The sequence below is a fragment of the Mercenaria mercenaria genome, chromosome 2 (assembly GCF_021730395.1).
Source record: "Mercenaria mercenaria strain notata chromosome 2, MADL_Memer_1, whole genome shotgun sequence".
NCBI lineage: Eukaryota > Metazoa > Mollusca > Bivalvia > Venerida > Veneridae > Mercenaria > Mercenaria mercenaria.
The window spans coordinates 44,943,163-44,961,884 of record NC_069362.1 but is presented as its reverse complement, the minus strand read 5'-3'; the positions used below and the strand labels follow the sequence as shown (position 1 = coordinate 44,961,884).

Here is an 18,722-nt window from a genome sequence, read left to right as displayed (position 1 = left end):
ATGCATTCAGGAAAAGAGAAGTTCAGAGAGTATGTGGTTTTTTATGATCAAATCTTGTTAATGTATTGCATGTGTTTTCTATCAGAAAGTGTCATTTGGTAAACACACACTTATCAACTTTCTAGCAAAATCATTGACCATTTCGACATTGTAAGATAAATCCTGTTATCCGGTATTTCCATATGGTCAGGTGGCTGGCGGGATTAACCGATATAACGAACGTGTACAATATTAGCGATTATCTTTGCCAGAAGATATGGATGTAGGAAAACTCTTACTTTCTTGCTCGATGAAAATACTATTTTTATAACCTCTGCAATAAACTCTTGGTAAAAAAAAATGTTTACCCGGAAAATGCATATACTTTCGCGCTAGCAAGACATTTCGACCGCAATTAAAGATTAAAAGAATGTCGTCATAATAATGTCTACAGTACATACAATTAAATTAAAGAAATAATATTTGCCAGAATACTCCTTTCAAGAATGTTTGTTGTATAGTTTATCAATTAAGTTTTATTCACTGAAAGATGTATGCTGGTATTTTTACAACTGTCGGCACAGATTAGAATCAGTAATGGTCCGGAATTGCTGCAGCCTTACGAACACACAATATCAAATGAATAAGAACTTGCTGCCAGAAAAGAAGAATCTTACGTATTAGCCAACAGTGCCCACTTTGTTTTATTTAACGCGGCATTTCAACATTATATTAGTGATGTAGCAATTATCATTTAATCCAGCCAAGGTCCCTGGATTCTTTTCCAGTCCTGACTCGATATCAACATGACTTCTTTTTCAACACATTGAATACAAACAGAGGACAAATTGTAGAAGAGTCTCCTCATCCGGGAATCAAACATATGATCTTTTGATTTATATTTGTATTTGATGGTGTTAACTGGCTGGACGGGCAAAATCAAATGTCCCGTTTGTTTATAGATATAAAACCAGTTTTGTTGCATATGAACCTTAACAACATCGGAATCAGATTTATTTGTACTCATTAAAACAGTACCTATACATATACATATATACCTATACTTAAATATACATGACGAAACTACGGTATGTTTCAGAGCTTTGTAGAAATAGAGAATGGTTCTTTACAAATTTCTTCCGTTTCGACAGTTTTGCCCATTGCAGCTTCCCCACTTTTCACTCGGTCAGTCTTGCTTAGTTTGTCCGTTAGATCAACCCCACGTGTTTCTGGTATTGGCAAAAGGACAAAGATTGAGATCACAGCAGTAACGCCACATATCCAGTACATCATCCCGGCCACCTTCGTGTCCTGTTTTTAAAATACGAGTCGTTTACAAAACATAATATTTTATAGTACGATAAGCATTAAGATGAAATTTCAACCTCTAAATTAAACACTTGTATTCTTATTTCAAGTAACTCTTAACTTTTTCAAAAATGTAAATGCACAAAATAAAAAAAAAGCATTAAATTCTATATAAAGAACAAGTGTTCGAAAACCTTCGTGTCCTGCTTTTAAAATACAAGTCATAGAAAAACAAATTACCATAACGATTAAATTTCATACTCCTCTAAAATAATTTGTATTCTTATTCCAAATGACTATCAGATGTTTCAATACAGTCAAATGTACTAAATATGAAAAGGCATAAATTTTATATAAAGAACGAGAGTCCGGGAACCTGAAATAAATTTGAAAAATAACAGATGTTTCACCGCTCACCACCATTTTATAGACAAGTATAGAATATGGCCGAGCAAACTAATATCAGGCCCGATTAGTCTGTCCATGCATGTTGTTATGAAATTAATACCCTTCACAGAACCTTAGCATCGGCTTAAGCAAAATCTATACAGTTAATGTACATTAAATGAACTCCATGATCCAAATAACCAGACATGATAACAACAATGCATCCACGTTTGTGGCGATTTCTTAATAACAGATAGCTGTTATGATAAATTAGAAAACTGAAGCGTTTACTAGTTGAATTACTGAAAACGTCAGACTAATTAGATGTGATTTCATATATTGAGCATGAAGAATTAAAGCAGCAAGAAGAGCTCTTTTAATTGCAAAGGAAGATAAGTTTCAAGTCTTGATATAATTATGCAGAGCCATTTCTTTCAATTTTGCAACAAAAAGTTTTGTTACGCCATACCAGAAAAACAAGCTGAGGTCCAATGATGGCACCAACTCTAGCCATGGTATTTTGTAATCCGTATCCAATATTTCTGAAGAAAAGAAATGGAGAATAGTTAAGCTTGCTTTTATTGTTAATATCCATTATATTTTGTCAAGCAATAAAAATAATGAAATATGAAGTATTTCAATAAAATGTAATACTTATTATTTAGTCTTTAACACATCTAAAAACATACGAAAAATGTATCAGTCAAATCAGTTTATTTTAAGGAGCTCGCGGCGTAATCCATATGAATTTGAGATTTTTACAAATCAAAGGGAATTCCGACATGATACATACAATTTTAAGCATTCCCTCCACTCCCCCGCCCCCATCCCCCAAAGTCCATTAAATTTCTAAACTTACACGACATTCCGATTAAAATAGTAGTAACCGTTCTATACCACAGTTTCACTTTTTAGACAAACACGGTGCATGTATGATTTATTTCGGATAACTTATCTTTACTTTGTGGTACCGATAGAAACTATACACACGTCTACCTTACAACTGTCGGATATATCTCAATGGTCAATGTCTGTATGGGTGACCAGCAAGCATTTATAGCCGTGAGAGACACTATAGCGGCAACATTGGAAAGTTGGTCGCGGACTTTTGTCTTGAAACATACGACAATGTAAAAACGCTTTAGGTAACTAATTGCAAGGCGGAAGCCGGAGAACCTCTTTACGTAGGTGGCACAGTCTTTTCCTACTGTTACTCATTTGCCAATACGAAATATCAATATAAGGAACTATTTAGTGTGCGAGATTAAACTTTTGCTCCCATGTGGGTGACTAATTAAGGTGACGTCGTTGACATCAGACCAATTATATCACTTATCGCTGCTTGTTTGAACATCACTTGGTTTCGACTAGTTTATCATTAGATATCGGTGGCTAGCAAAATGTCTGTGCGAGTAAATTAAAATGCATAAATAAATGCCATGCTGAAAATTTCTTCCAATATTAACGCTAAAAAATGGAAATATTATTGAAATTATAAACTTCAACAACTTTATATTACGACTCGTGTATCATCTAATTATCCTACCACAATTCTTTCCTGTATGTAGTTAGTGACTGTGTCTTTAGATTTGATATTTGATATTCGGATAGGTTATGTGAAAGCAAATATTCTTAATAACACATTTAAGATTTAAATGATGAAATTAAACTATTACCTGTGAAACACTGTCTATTACCTGTGAAACACTGTGTCTATTACCTGTGAAATACTGTGTAACAGCTACGACAATAGCAAATACAGCACATATTACGAAGAACAGTATCGCTGTTTTCTTTCGGACTAATCTGTAAAACAGTTTGTCAGCTATCACAGATACACATGTAGTTCGCGAAAAGAATATTTTGCGTAGAACTGTTATTGTAAACAAAACTCTTTACAACAAAATACGTGACATTTATAATGTATTGTTGTTGTTTTTTTGCATTATCGTCATAGGATTTAGACATAAAATGAAAACGTCTTTTTATTGCTAGCTATTTTTTGTCATTCGGAAACTTTATATTCCACAAGAGCAATATATTGTACTTGCTTCTGCTGAGCAGCAAGAAAAATGAGAGTTAAATATCATTTCACTAACAGTCAAATACTGTCAAAACTGAAAACGATTTTATTTAGCAATGAGCAAAGTCATATATTTTATTGTAATATATTTCAGTCGATTTTGGTCGAAATTTTGTCCTTTATCATTTACTTATAAATCGACACCCTAGTAGTATACTTTTCTTTTGAAACTGTGTTCTGGCTATGATAAGAGAACTGTATTAAAATTGACCTGCAATTACCTGTTTTGAAGTGGAATATTGATAAGCTGGACAGGGCTACCAATCAATCCAATGACGAACATATTTATATAAATATTTCCAGAGAGGGCTGACACACCGAACTGTATCCCGTACACAGCCAAACCCAGTGTAATCCTGCAATAAAATACTCACGATAGTATAAAATACATCAGAGTGAAAATATAAAGATAATACAAATATATGTTTAAAGTTATTTTCCGCTCATATTTCACTAAAAACACTTCATAATTAGGGATTAATGTAACTTGGCTGAATATATAAAATAGTTGTGTACGTAGAGTTCCGATCGAAATTAGAATTCTGTACTTAGTCTAACTGTCTTTTAAAAAAATATTGTCATTTGTTTTACTAAAAATGCAATGTAAAAATTAAAAAAAAAAATGTTTAGTTATGCATTTATTAAGTCTGTACGTGTTCTAACCTAGCATATAATACTGGACAAGGTTACGTAGATACTGTAGAATTTGATATTAACTGTGGTTGGATTGCATAACAGAAGAAATGGTTTTTGTGTGGAAGTTACAAAATAATCATTTCTTTACAAATTGAAGTTACCCAATGCTTTCATTTTTACATATCTCCTGAAACGTACAGACGGAGTAGATGACTTGTTTGTACACCAGATTTTTTTTTCAAATACTGCCGCAGTTAAAAGCCATACACTGTTACCTTACCCAAACAGTAGAGTAAATCATACCAAACAAACGCTAGCAGAAAAGTATATTTTCGCAAGTCCTTGTTTTTCAGGACATCAAACAAAGAATACTTCCTGTCTTTCTGTTGTGGCGTAATAGACGGGTCCATTTGGCTAATTGTAGACAAGTCTGGAGGTGGTTTCCCATTCACTTTTGCCACACTTTTGATCACGTTTTCGGCATTTCTAATGCGATCATGTCCAACATACCATCTGAAACTTTCTGGGACGAACCTAAACGAGTATTATAGTAACGTAAAGGGAAGAGAAGTTCTTTCCAACTAGAACTAGAAACTAGCAAAGCAAAAGCATTGAAAAAAAAACTATATAATTTTTCAGCGGTATTAAATGATAACATGTTGATGTATTGCAACTGCTGTTTTAAGAGCTTGTTTATAATTCCAGATTTTCTTAGTATGATTTGTTTATACACTACTTTTGAAAATAAAAATGCATTAGTTCTTTAACTGAGTCTAACAACAAGATGATATGTCAGATCCTTAATTACTGTTTGTACTGTTCAAACAAAACTACTATAATGTAAAACGGAACAAATTACTGCAAAATGCATTGCAACACTCTTGTGTTGTTTAGTCTGCGATTGGTCCAGCGCATCGCCCTTGAAATTTAGTGAATTTGCCATTCATTTATCCAGATCTATTCAGAAATAAATTCACCCCCAAAACGTAATCTTTGATTGTGTATCAGTGAACATTATGAACCTTTTTACATCTCTTGAAACAATATAGTTGTCTGCTTTACCGGAACGAAATTTCGTAACAACTTCCACATTTAAAAACTGGAGAAGTATCTGTTTTAATATTAGCGGCCTTTGAACGATGGCTGAAGCCTAAATTGGTTTCAAAAAAGTAATTTCAAGGAAAGGTAAAACAATTTAGATATATCTTAAACTGTGTCATTTGTCAGTTAATGACAGACATTTGGCCATGCGGAGCTTTTGAATGCCTATACAAATATCCATGAATTATACAGAGTATGCATGATAAAATAAATCAGAAAAAATCGGCGAAATGTTAAATAAAAATGTTCACCCTTCTTTGTTCTCATATTTCTTTTTATAGATAATTATAAAACATTATAAAGAGAAAAAGATATTGAGGTCTTGAGTACCGACAGAAAAATATTAATTTTTAAAGGATTAAAATATTTCACAAATTCTGCTGACTTCAGTCTTAATAGTCATACTGATATCTTTTTTATAATATAAATGCCCTTCATGGCTTACTTGTGTCATTTACTGTTAATTATGCAATTTAATATCCTATGACCTTGTTTGTTCTTCTTTATTTTCATATCATTGCATTTATTTTTTGTAAACTTCATCGAAAGTTACAAGTACCCCTTGTCCAAATTTAACCCAGTTTTTTCTTGTAATTGTTTGGTGTTAAGTCAAAGCATTCAGTCCATTGTGGCGACTTAATGTTTAAATGGTGTAGGAAGACGCTAGACAAGAGTAGAATCAATATCTCTTTTTTAACTTCCTCCTAAAGTAACCGAATTTTAACCTTGGAGAGGCTCAAAAGTTCAGTTGTGGTTGGCATAAGGCCAGTTGATTGCAAAGTCTGTTTGTGGAGAAAAATACATAAAGTACAAAAAAGAACACATACCAATAAGCCGCAAGAAAAGGCACACCTATCGCCTCGGTCACGAAATGAAGATGCTGCCAGTCGTTGACAAGCCAAGATACTAAAGCAAATAGGGTAACTTCTATAGCCCAGGACGGCACCGCAACGACCCAAGTTCGCCATTTCGCAAGAGTAAATTCAGACACAATATTATACTGCACAGTCAATTGAAATCCCATCTCAAGTCCAATGAAGAAGCGTATAACGGCAAACATTATCCGTGACGTTGAGAAGGCAGCAATTATGTTTGATATGATAAGTGTCAGAAACGCCAAGAAAAAAGGTGGTTTTCTTCCTACAAGATCAGCTACGTGCCCGCATGCTACATTGCCCACAAATACTCCTGCCATTTGAAGAGAGGTAATAGTTGATGGAACCCAGTCATTGTCACACAAAAGATTCCTATGAAGAATAAATGATTACTAAATTGCTTGGTTTGTATAATTTCATTACAAATGTATTTCCGCGTGTTCTTAATATTTATAAGGTTCTACGGAAGAATAAGAGACTAATTATTTGTTCGATTCATATAATTTCATCCTGTATTTTTAATATTTTACGTCATAAATCAAGCTCAAATTTTTGCTGAGAAAAGGAGGAAAAGCATAAGAGTAACTAAATAAATACAAAACAGGATATTTATTATTTTAATCATTTCATGATTATGGATGCAGGTTTTATCGTACAATAAAATTATTTGTTTAATTAAATGAACACCTTGTGTATTCAGATTGTTTTGAAAATGGGGAACATGCTTACTAGTCTTTAAGGGGCATACACAGGCCACTGGCACCAGAACAGAAAGAAAATGTCTCTGTACTTCCCTGGTGAAGTTCCGTTCTAGATTACAAAACCATTCTGATGGTAAGGGGAAAATATATTCAATCGTCCATTTTACTGCAGTGTTCGCTAATTAAATGCAGATAAAGTGCACAATGAATAAAATAATAGACAGATGCAGACCATGTACGATTCAATGAAGATCATATACAGGATGATTTTATTCTTCATTCGTTCGTACCTCAGACCGATGTTCATTGAAGGTACAATTTTTTTCTGAAACGTACAAAGCATAAATATGTTGATATCTCAGCAATGGATATTGAACATGTGACTGGTGCACGATGGAAGATAAATTATCGCTTGTTTAATATACTAGGTATCCATTCACCGAACTGCGCGTTTAAGTTGAGAAATTTACGATTGAAACGGGTTAGTATATTTTCCCGTTCATGACCATGGTTCTTATAGAATACCTAGGGGTAGGGTATAACATGTACAGAGGCATTTTCTTTCTGGTCTGGCGCCAGTGACACAGGCATACAAAAAACAACACAAGGGTAACTGTTATCTCAGGAGATAGATTAGGCAACAAATGGCGAACACAGTGGATTTACATGCAAATAGGCAAACAAAGTCGGGTGGAGCGACCACCTAAGGTACAGACAGACAAACAAAGCCGTACCAGTGGCCATACATGCAGATAGACAAGCAAATCCGGACGTAGCGACCTTAGGTCTGAATAGACAAATAAAACCAGACGCAACGGTCTTTATGTCTAGATAGGCAAGCAAAGCTGGAAGCACCAGCCTTATGTGCAGATAGGCAGGCAAAGCCGGATGCATCGGCCTTACGTGCAGATAGACAAGCAAAGCCGGGCGCAGCAGCCTTACGTGCAGATAGAGATCGACAGGAAAGCTTATATTTTACAAGTGTATGTTTAAGCGAATGTGCTAACGTTGTCATGGAAAACGTCAATGCTTAACAAGTAAAAAAAAACTATATAGCTTTGTTAGAGTATTTGTATTTAAAAACTTGATCACAGAATATTACTTTCTAAACAAATATAACACAAAACAAGATTAGTAATTCAGATATGGTAATGTAAAATGGGTAACGTATGTTACAAACAGATGCCTCCCTAAGATAAGCGTGTACACTATAATTTCGTATGGCACACCTGAAATAATCACCATTTTATTGATCACAGTTTATTTTATCCTATTTTTTATCTCAGCTTAAGCAATATCTTGTTTCCTGATATGTTGCTTTAAGTTTTGCTTCATTTTGTGTAAATTGGCTAAACATATCGGATATAAGGACTGCCCAGGCAGCCTATTTGTTACACATATAATTTAGCAAATTCAGTTATATAGATTGATATATTAGATGATTATATATAATACTTATTTCTTAATTCATCTATTGTGATAATGTTATTTTTTTATATAATATTATATCTATGAACTGTGATAACCGAAGTCTTTCGTTTTTGCTTTGATATTTCTTCCCATGTCATACAGTATTATACTACATAAGGACCATAATGGAAATAAGAGATGATTTTTATCTCTGTTTTGTGTCATCCTTTGTGTTATAATGTATATGACATGACTTTATTTAACATGCATACTTGTTCATTGTTATCTGTATGTTGTTATTTATATTGCAATGAATATGTACATTAGACCCAGAAATAAATGTATCTCTATCTAAATCATTTACCTTTAGAGTAACAAAATACTATAATTGTAGAAAATACTGAAAAACTTAGAGATCAGGTCAAACTGTTTGGTACATTTAAATTAGAAACTTTATCTTTTAACAAAAATGTGTCATTTTGAAATATTCTAATTAATATTCAAGAATATGTAAATAAGTTTAATAATATAAAATACTGCTAATAAAAGACCAGTGTCTTAACTTCATTTAGCACCATTTTTATCGTTGTCAAAAGTGACTGTAATATGATGGACTTGTTGTCTTCATGGTTTTCATTTTCAAAAATGAACGGTTGTCACTGATATAGATCAAAGAGATTTTTTTTCATGGAAACAGTTTTGATATTCACACAGCTGTTCTGACCAAACATATTGATACCTATGAAAAATTGTCGAAGGCAGCAGGAATGCTTTGTATGCGTTACTGGTAACTGATTTATAACAGTTAATATTGAAATGAAAATCAAACTGTTTGAAACGGTAAAAGTTAGACCATCATTCACTGTTATATTTGAGCCGCGCCATGAGAAAACCATCATAGTGGCTTTGCGACTAGCATGGATCCAGACCAGCCTGTGCATCCGCGCAGTGGTGTGGTCAGGATCCATGCTGTTCGCTTTCAAAGCCTATTGCAATTAGAGAAACCGTTAGCGAACAGCATGGATCCTGACCAGACTGCGCGGATGCGCAGGCTGGTATGGATCCATACTGGTCGCAAAGCCACTATGTTGGTTTTCTCATGGTGCGGCTCATTTGAAGTAAACAGGTGTATACCACCATTGGCTTTCTGGCAAATCTATAAATTATGGTAGGGATACTTTGATGATCCTTATGTTATCTAATTTACTTTAGCTTGCTTCATAAACATGTGGCTTACATGTGTATCTATTCAAATCCGAAAAGTATTATAAAACATTGTTATTAATATTAGACTATTGAATTTTTACAACATTAACAACTGGAACTTTCAAAAAGCTCGTCTACGTTAAATTGTAATTCGCCTGATGATAAAATTGTAGTCCCTGTCTTTAATTTGAAATAGTTTAAAATCTAAAAAGAAGTCGATTCGACTTCGACCATCACCACTGGCTCTCTCTCTGTGTAATTTTCTGTATTTTGCCGATTATGCAAGATTATTTTCGAATGAAGCAGCTCTATTTGTGTTTCACTGAGTGATGTTTGATCGCGCGTGCAATCTCGCTGAAAAAATCTCCATTGAATTTAAACTTCCTTTTTTTTCTATACAAAAATATATATGTATGTATCATCTCGACTTTTAACAATGTTTGCTTATGTGAAATGCCTTATCAGTGTATAGTTGTTTTTGATGAATTGCTAATTCGTACACACATAATTTATACAATGTTGATACCTCCCAGGTCGGGTAATTAAGAACAATGGTAAATTTAAAAGCCTCTCAATATGTCCATTAATCAGATTCTCATGAATATTTTATTGATATATATGTAAATATAGTACCGTGTCATGGAAAGTAAGACAATTTGTGTTTTATGTACAGATATTTTTCAACTTTTGGCTATGTAATAATAAAGTTGTTACCGTTTCGGATTTCACATCAAATCTTTAGCGGATGATATTTAATCAACTGTAGATTATATTCTACTTTAAAGTATGACCGTTTTGCGCAAATGACATTTTTCTTGTACAAAAAAAGAACAGAATATTTCTGTACTATTTACAGAAAAAAAAACAAGACTATAGGGCATATAGAATCTCGATTACATAATAATAAAACTGTAAGTCAACTCCGAACTTCCACTGACACTATTCTAGGCCTACCAGTAAAGTTATTGTCAACTTATATTTTGATCAGATTGTATAAGTACATTTTTTATGTCGAAAAGGCCAAAAAGAGGTTGAGAGGCACATAGACATAAGCAGTATTATATTGGTGTGAGAAAAAGAATCTGTTAGTATAAGAGCGGTAATAGGAACTTTTAGTTTTCAAATATGTTGATAAGTCTTTGAATTTATTACACCGCAGGCTGCTATGTCGGTAGTATTATACGGGTGGGAGAAAAAGAGCCTGTGAGTAAAAGAGTCTGGGAGTAAAGGAGCATGAGCCTATGAGTAAAGGAACATGTGAGTAAAAATAATATCTGATTTCAGGTAAAAGTACCCAAGATACGGTGACCGTCCATTTTCGCATGTACGTGTGTGTGCGTGTGTAAGTGTTCAAGTGTTTGTGCGAATACAAAGGAGAATCGTTAATTACTTGAATAAGGACGCCTTTTTCACCAAACGCGCGATACAATTACTTTGTTTTTCTGCTTGACATTTTAAATAGACACTTTTCAATCTAGGACGTTCATTTAACCTGAAAATAAAAAAAAAGTATTGACACTAATTTAGGTCTCTTGCTAAATGTCTGTGAGATTACAAGGCGTAGAAGTACATGACCTACATCGACATGGATAATAAAAAGAAGGAGCAAACTTTACAACGGTATTTTTTCAAATAAGAAAAAATCCCGCTGCGTACGTGGGTGCTATGAAAGTTGTTAAGAAGTATCCAGGAATATTTACAATCACTTAAATAAAGCACACCAAGCTGTAATAAAACAAGGGTATAAGAAGTCATCAAAAATTAATCTCCAAATTTGGTTCCTAGCTCAGTATCCAAAGTAAAAGTAGTGTAGTGACTGGAACGGGTAACCAGGCGGTAGAAATCATGGTCATTTGAGTTATTTTCAACAAAAAATCCCAAGAATTTGTATCAATTCATCCACTTATATATAAACGAATTCAGTAACGATTTAACTAAGGAAAAAGCGGTTATATTGAGACATCCTACTCGGAGCTGCGTCTTGAAAACAGACGCATAAAAAGTAACTCTTTCATTTTAGATATTAAGTAATACATGAAACAAATGTACTATATTTCCTCTAGTTAACGCTTTGCAAACAAATAGGACAGGTCAGTGTCCTGTTACAATTCATTTGTCATTAATTTTATACTGAGGACAAATTAAAGTTTAAATATACTCCTTGCTGCGGTTAACAAAGGAATGAGGAAAATCTAAGAAAAAGAAGAAAAGAAAAAATATCATGCTGCACGGGTGTAGCTTGGGCCTTTATCACAGTCTGCAGAAGTTGTGTATGGGGGTTCTCAGGTATAATTCTAATACAAATTTGCATATATTCAAAACAAAATTAACTTATAATGCCTTGGTAAACAAAGCAACAATGACTGAAATAGAGGAGTAGGAACTTTGTTGACACGCGTTAAGAGGAGTTAGGAGGAAATCCTCTGGGTGTGCTTTTGGGTACCTCAGAACTGCCTATGAGTGTCATAACTGCTATAACTAATGTATACAGTACCTACGACTGATATCACAATTTTGTGTTAGAAATATAAAATTAGCTTATAATAAGTTTGTCAGCAAAGCAAGAATGATTCGAAAAGCAGTTGAATTTGGACGATTTTAAGTTGATAAGTTGACATACCAGGTGTTCAAGGAACTTATATATCGAGATGCAGAAGTCATTTTCATAGAAATGTAAAGTTTTTTATTTATTTTGAAACAATACGGTTGTTTCAAAGTTCGGAAGTAAATGTATTTGACTACCGTTTCACGCATTTCTAAACATTTGTAATGCAGAAGTAAGCGTGACTTTTTAAAGAAATCATTTTCAAGTGTGAGTAGGGGCAACATGGTCGAATAAATTGAGTGTATGATTAAAATAATTACTTAAAACTTTGCAGCATGGGTTTCAGCTATTTTCCATTTGGAGTACCAGACCATATGACTAACAGTAAAGTGACAAATTCTATACTCGCAGAAAGTTTCTACTCACAGAAAAAGAGATGACTTGCCCAACGCCTGTGGGTTAGTAAATATTGTTTTAAACCAGTGCTGGCGGAACGCATGTATTCAATTTAAGATCTTATACGGCAGACTCGTTACGGAGACTATTTCAGTCCCACATCTATTCTATGGCTTGACATTAAGGGGGAGTATTGTTGATAACACTTATATATGTTGAGGATCTTTAGGAATCGATGTACATTTATTTCAAGAAAAAATCTGACTCATTGGTTTTTCAGGATTTGATGAAAGCAACCATTTTCGTAGTAGGAGATATGCAAACGTTATCTATAAGGATATGGTGTAACGATATTTTAGTTTTTCGTTGAATGCTACTTAACAGAGATAATACCATATTGCTATCACAAAAAAGTACAGATGAAAGAGTATTACAAAGACATGTCTTATTTCATACGATATAGTTTGGATTTAATGCAGCTTCAGTTACTTTCCAATAAAGTATATTGGACCTGCAATAAGACATTGATATCGCTCAGAAACTGTGGCAAGTGCAGAGTCACGAGATACTGTAGCAAACATTGTCGAGTTACTAACTAGCGTCGTGTACTTAAGTTGTTATGCATATCAAAAACATGGTTATGAAGGAAATAGGTACTGAGTTTCAAATGAAACTGAATGACTTTATATTGACGTATGAAAAGTTATTTTAATGAGACAGAACCATGTAAAAAAAGAAAGTCAACTGCTTCAAAGCATAAGTAATACAGGCCCACGTTTTGTCACAGTCGTCGCTTAGTAGACACCAAAGAGTAAAAACATTTATTCGAAAAACATGGATATTGTTTTATATTAAGAACAAGAGCTGTCTCCATAGGATGACACATGCCCCCGATGGCACTTTGAACGAATAGTTATGGCCGATGTTAGAGTTTAGGACCTTTGACCTACGGAGCTGGGTCTTGCGCGCGACACGTCGTCTTACTGTGTCACACATTCATGCGTAGTTATTTTAAAATCCATGCAGGAATGACAATGATATGGACCGGACACGCCCATCAATGCACTATCATGAAATATGACCTTTAATGTCTAAGTGTGACCTTGACCTTTGAGCTACGGACCTGGGTCATGCGTGCGACACGTCGTCTTACTGTGGTACACATTCATGCCAAGTTTTTTGAAAATCCATCCATCGATGACAAAGATATGGACCGGACACGCCCATCAATGACCTATCCTTTAACGTCTAAGTGTGACCTTGACCTTTGAGCTACGGACCTGGGTCTTGCGCGCGACACGTCGTCTTACTGTGGTACACATTCATGCCAAGTTATTTGAAAATCCATCCATCGATGACAAAGATATAGACCGGACATGCCCATCAATGCACTATCCTTTAACGTCTAAGTGTGACCTTGACTTTTGAGCTACGGACCTGGGTCTTGCGCGCGACACGTCGTCTTACTGTGGTAAACATTCATGCCAAGTTATTTGAAAATCCATCCATCGATGACAAAGATATGGACCGGACACGCCCATCAATGCACTATCCTTTAACGTCTAAGTGTGACCTTGACCTTTGAGCTACGGGCCTGGGTCTTGCACGCGACACGTCGTCTTACTGTGGTACACATTCACGCTAAATTATTTGAAAATCCATCCATCGATGACAAAGATATGGACCGGACACGAAAATTGCGGACAGACTGACATACCGACAGACTGACAGACAGACAGACCGACAGACGGTTCAAAAACTATATGCCTCCCTTCGGGGGCATAAAAATGTAAAGGGATTGAAATTTAAAAGAAGTGCTTTGCAACATAAACATACACCTTATTCAGAAATATGAATATAGATGTTCCTCCCAGCGAAACAGACACTCATAGTCGCTCTTGAGGTACTCTCTAGCACTCCTAAAGATACTCTCCTAATCCCTCTCAACTCGTATTAATCAATGTTCCTGCTCCTCTATTTGTGTTATAGTTGCTTTGTTTACAAACTTATTATTACAAGTTATTTCTGCTTTTTATGCTTGCAGCACACGACACATAGGGGTCACTTATGCGTCTTCTGTCTGTTTATCTATCACATGGCTTATTCCATTATATGTCATATTCTGGAATTTATTGCTGGATACAATATAGACGCGTAGCTTCCTTTACGCAGACATGCAGAAGCGTAGTGAATATTTGACAAGCATAGAAAAAAAGCAGCTCATGTTTATGATGTAAAAAGGTGTGGAAAAAAGAACAGTATCAAATTAATATTTAAAGCATGAAACCTTATATGACACTGACCTGTCCTATTTGTTTGCAAGGTCGTTGACTTGAGGAAATATAGTACATTTGTTTCACGTATTTAAAATGAACAAAACAACTTTTTATGCGTCTGTTTTCAAGACGCAGCTCCGAGTAGGATGTCTCAGTATAACAGCTTTTTCCTCAATTAAATCGTTACTGAATTCATTTATACCTATAGTTGGATGAACTGATACAAACTCCTCGGATTTTTTGTTGAAAATAAAACTCAACTGACCATGATTTCTACCGCCGTCTAACTGACCATACCACCTGATTACCCGCTCCAATCACTACGCTACTTTTACTTTGGATACTGCGTTGGGAACCAAACTTGGAGATTGATTTTTGATGACTTCATGTAGCCTTGTTTCATTACAAGTGATTGTAAATATTCCTGGATACTTCTTGTTTAGAACTCGAAACAACTTTCTTGGCGCGCTCGTATTTGAAATAACATCGCTGTAAAATTTGCTCTTTCTTTTAATTATCCATGTCGACGCAGTACATGTATTTTCGCGCCTTGCAATCTAACAAACATTCAGGAAAGGATCTAATGCGAATACTTCTGTCATGTTAAATGAAAGTCCTAGATTAAAAAGTGTCAAGCAGAAAAACGAAGTAGTTCTATCGCGCGATTGGTGGAAAAGGCCTACTTATTCAACGCATTAACGATTCTCTTTTGTATACGAACACACGCATGAACACATACACACGCACACACATGTACAGGCTTACATGGACGGTCACTGTATCTGGGGTACTTTTACTTTAAATCAGATTTTTTTTTACTCATATGCTCCTTTACTCACATGTTCCTTTACCCATAGGCTCCTTTACTCACATGCTCCTTTACTCACATGTTCCTTTGCTCATAGACTCCTTTGCTCATAGACTCCTTTACTCACATGTTCCTTTACTCATACGCTCCTTTACTCACATGCTCCTTTACTCACATGTTCCTTTTTACTCATAGGCTCCTTTACTCACATGTTCCTTTACTCATAGGCTCCTTTACTCACATACTCCTTTACTCACATGTTCCTTTACTCATAGGCTCCTTTACTCACATGCTCCTTTACTCACATGTTCCTTTACTCATAGGCTCCTTTACTCACATTCTCATAGCAGTCTGTGGAGTAATAATTTCAAAACTAATCAAGATATTCAAAACATTAAAAGTTACTTTTACCGCTCTTGCAATTCATTCAAATGCTGTATGAATAGTATGTGTAAAAACTAAAGAGAAAACATGGAGAAACAGATTGACCAAACAGAACACTTACAACAAGTAAAAAGGGATAAATACCTTGGTAACAACTGTATGAGCAGTGTCTTCAAATTTGAAATGAGTACATCGCGCGGTTCCATTTCTTAGGCTACAAGCCTTTGAAGTTATCTCTTCAGATGTATAGTTAGCTAATCCACCAATATCATCAACACACCACCAATCCGGTGTAACAGCACCATAAACCATAAACAATGTGCTAAAGCAGACGACACATTTCATTGAGTGGACAATAAGCGCCAAAATAATTTGATACCTTCCACATCCGCCAGCCGCTTGTATCAAATCTTCAAGCTGAATCATATTCTGATTTCCATATTATTGTCCTAGATTCGAAAGATAATACTAGGTAAGGGTGGATTTCTCGGAAACAAAAAGCATCCCAAACACAGCCACAGAGCCACGCATCGAAGTCTCTAAAGTATTTATTTTTTTACAAGTTTTAAACGGTCTCAGTCATCTTATACCCCATGATGTTAGACACTGATAAAATAACGTTTTATATAGAGTGTATGACTACACATAATTAGGCCTAAAAGTTTTTTGTTTCCGATAACACGCTATAAAAATTTTAGAGTAGATAGGTCATATGATTTTCTTTTTTCTTTTTTTCGGCGACGCCGTCTAAATTCGTTTTCGTTACCTATGCCACGTGACTTCAGTTTGCAAATCAAACTACTTGATAATTAACGCATTATAGATAATTTATCAAAATGGAAGATTTATGCAACACTCTGCCTGATTGGACGAGAGTGTCAATTTCTTTCACTCTGTTGATTGTGCTACGCTGAGTGAAATGTAGACAAAGCGTTTATCCTAAACGACGCTGTTCACAGTTTTAAAGCTAATTTTGGCTCAGTATATTCAGCAAGAATATTGATATATCTCAAGATGATAAGTAAGTTTAATAAATATGATAAAAACCTGTTCAAATACCAACATATATCAAATTAAAGAAAGAGCTGAATACGGTCTGCGTACCACATGAATAAGGGTGTGATAAGAGTCTTTTATGTAGAGAAGTGCTTTTTAAAAGATTTTTCTTGTTACAATTGTCGTCTGTATATGAAAAGATTTCTTGCTTTTGTGACTTATTCAGATTGCATATTAAAACGAGTACTTGTTTGCTTTGATATATTTATTATAAATTATTTAACTGATTTATTATATATAAACATTTTTCTTTAGTATGGTATGCAAATTATGAACTCAGTTGAAATCTGTTTTATTATATATATGCTATATAATGACTGAATTTCATTACACTGAAATGAAGGTACGCTGCATACAGTTTATCTATGTGATATGACTACGGTTAAACTTTGCTTATGAAACAGAAATATTGAAATAATTACAATTGTATGTTTTGCTTGACCTTCACTTTTTTATAGGTGTGACGTCATTGTCCAAAGATTCATGAATAGCAAATATGCTATTTGTTTAAGCGGGATCAGTTGGCCTATTTTAGAAATAAATAAAAAAATCCTTTAATTGATTTTTTTTTCTCATGTATTCTAATCAAACTTGATTTGTAGCATCTTTATTAGGCCCGCAGCCAACTTTGTTCAGCTAGGACATTTGACCCCTTTGCTGTAATTATTCGTCTAAGGATAAACGAAACAAAATTGCAACCCTACGAAACCTTTGCGAAAAATTAAAAGAGAACCATTTAAATTGTTAAAGTGCGGTGTTTAGTTTTGCAATTTGAAAAATGTTAGATGAAAGATGAATGTTAGATGAAAAATTCATAAACTTCTTTCCTTATTACAATTCGCCGACCATCATTTTTAAAGATATTTCTTGTTTTTAAGTGAGACCTTTCGGAAATTATTTCTGTTTCACAAAATGAATACAATTAAGAGGGTTTTGCCTTTAGAGCCTCGGTAAGTTGATTTCTAACATCACTGATCATGTTTAAAGCATAAAAAGTGCAGTTTTGCAACTTTTTGTTAAAAAGTGCAGTTTTGCCTTGTTACAAAGTTGAAAAAAAATATCCAAGGCCATAAAAACATCTAGAGCCGGGCCAAAAAATTAGGGTAGGTCGGTATACCGGAAACAAACTATTTTATTCGCCTCACATGGTTATATAGAAAAACACTTTGAACACTCAATACTGCATTTGAACTTTGTCTGTTTTTGGGGTTAACGTCGTTAATAAACATTTTTAGTCATATAAACGACAACTTGCACGATGCCCATCTTTAAAGGTGCCACCTCACTTCAATATCCTGACCCAGACACGTGACATAGCACTCCACCGAGTCGCAATATACTTACAACGGGCTGACCAGTCTTTGTACACATGCGCCTGGCGAGGAAGCCAGACTAGTACCATTTTTCACGTCTTTGATATGACGCGACCAGGAAGTACACCCACGACCCCCTGCACTCGAAGCAGGCACTCTACCACTAGGCTACTATGGGGGTTATAGGCTTATATGGTCAGGCCCATAAAGAAAATTAAAACAACAATGGTTTTATATCTCTTTCAAGTATGTGAAGTA

At 34.7% G+C, this 18,722-nt stretch overlaps 1 protein-coding gene across 1 annotated transcript; it reads right to left on the bottom strand.

Annotated features, from left to right (window-relative positions):
• Positions 1-384: 384 nt before the first annotated feature.
• On the bottom strand, positions 385-16,824 carry LOC128549143 (organic cation/carnitine transporter 2-like). Its single transcript, XM_053525503.1, has 8 exons — positions 16,240-16,824; positions 6,322-6,741; positions 4,661-4,927; positions 3,979-4,113; positions 3,395-3,480; positions 2,671-2,878; positions 2,144-2,216; positions 385-1,290 (listed from the first exon to the last, which is right to left on the bottom strand). Exons 1-8 carry the CDS (start codon positions 16,299-16,301, stop codon positions 1,075-1,077), a joined length of 1,467 nt encoding a protein of 488 aa, XP_053381478.1. The 5' UTR covers positions 16,302-16,824; the 3' UTR covers positions 385-1,074.
• Positions 16,825-18,722: the final 1,898 nt, after the last annotated feature.

What these genes read in the sequence shown, in the direction of transcription:
- LOC128549143 (XM_053525503.1), bottom strand. Translation starts at nt 16,301, where the DNA reads ATGGAACCGCGCGATGTACTCATTTCAAATTTGAAGACACTGCTCATA. An exon ending in AATATTCCACTTCAAAACAG is followed by an intron (nt 3,481 to 3,978) that starts GTAATTGCAGGT and finishes ACTGTTTTACAG; the next exon opens with ATTAGTCCGAAAGAAAACAG. An exon ending in TGTTACACAGTATTTCACAG is followed by an intron (nt 2,879 to 3,394) that starts GTAATAGACACA and finishes GAGTAACAGTAG; the next exon opens with GAAAAGACTGTGCCACCTAC.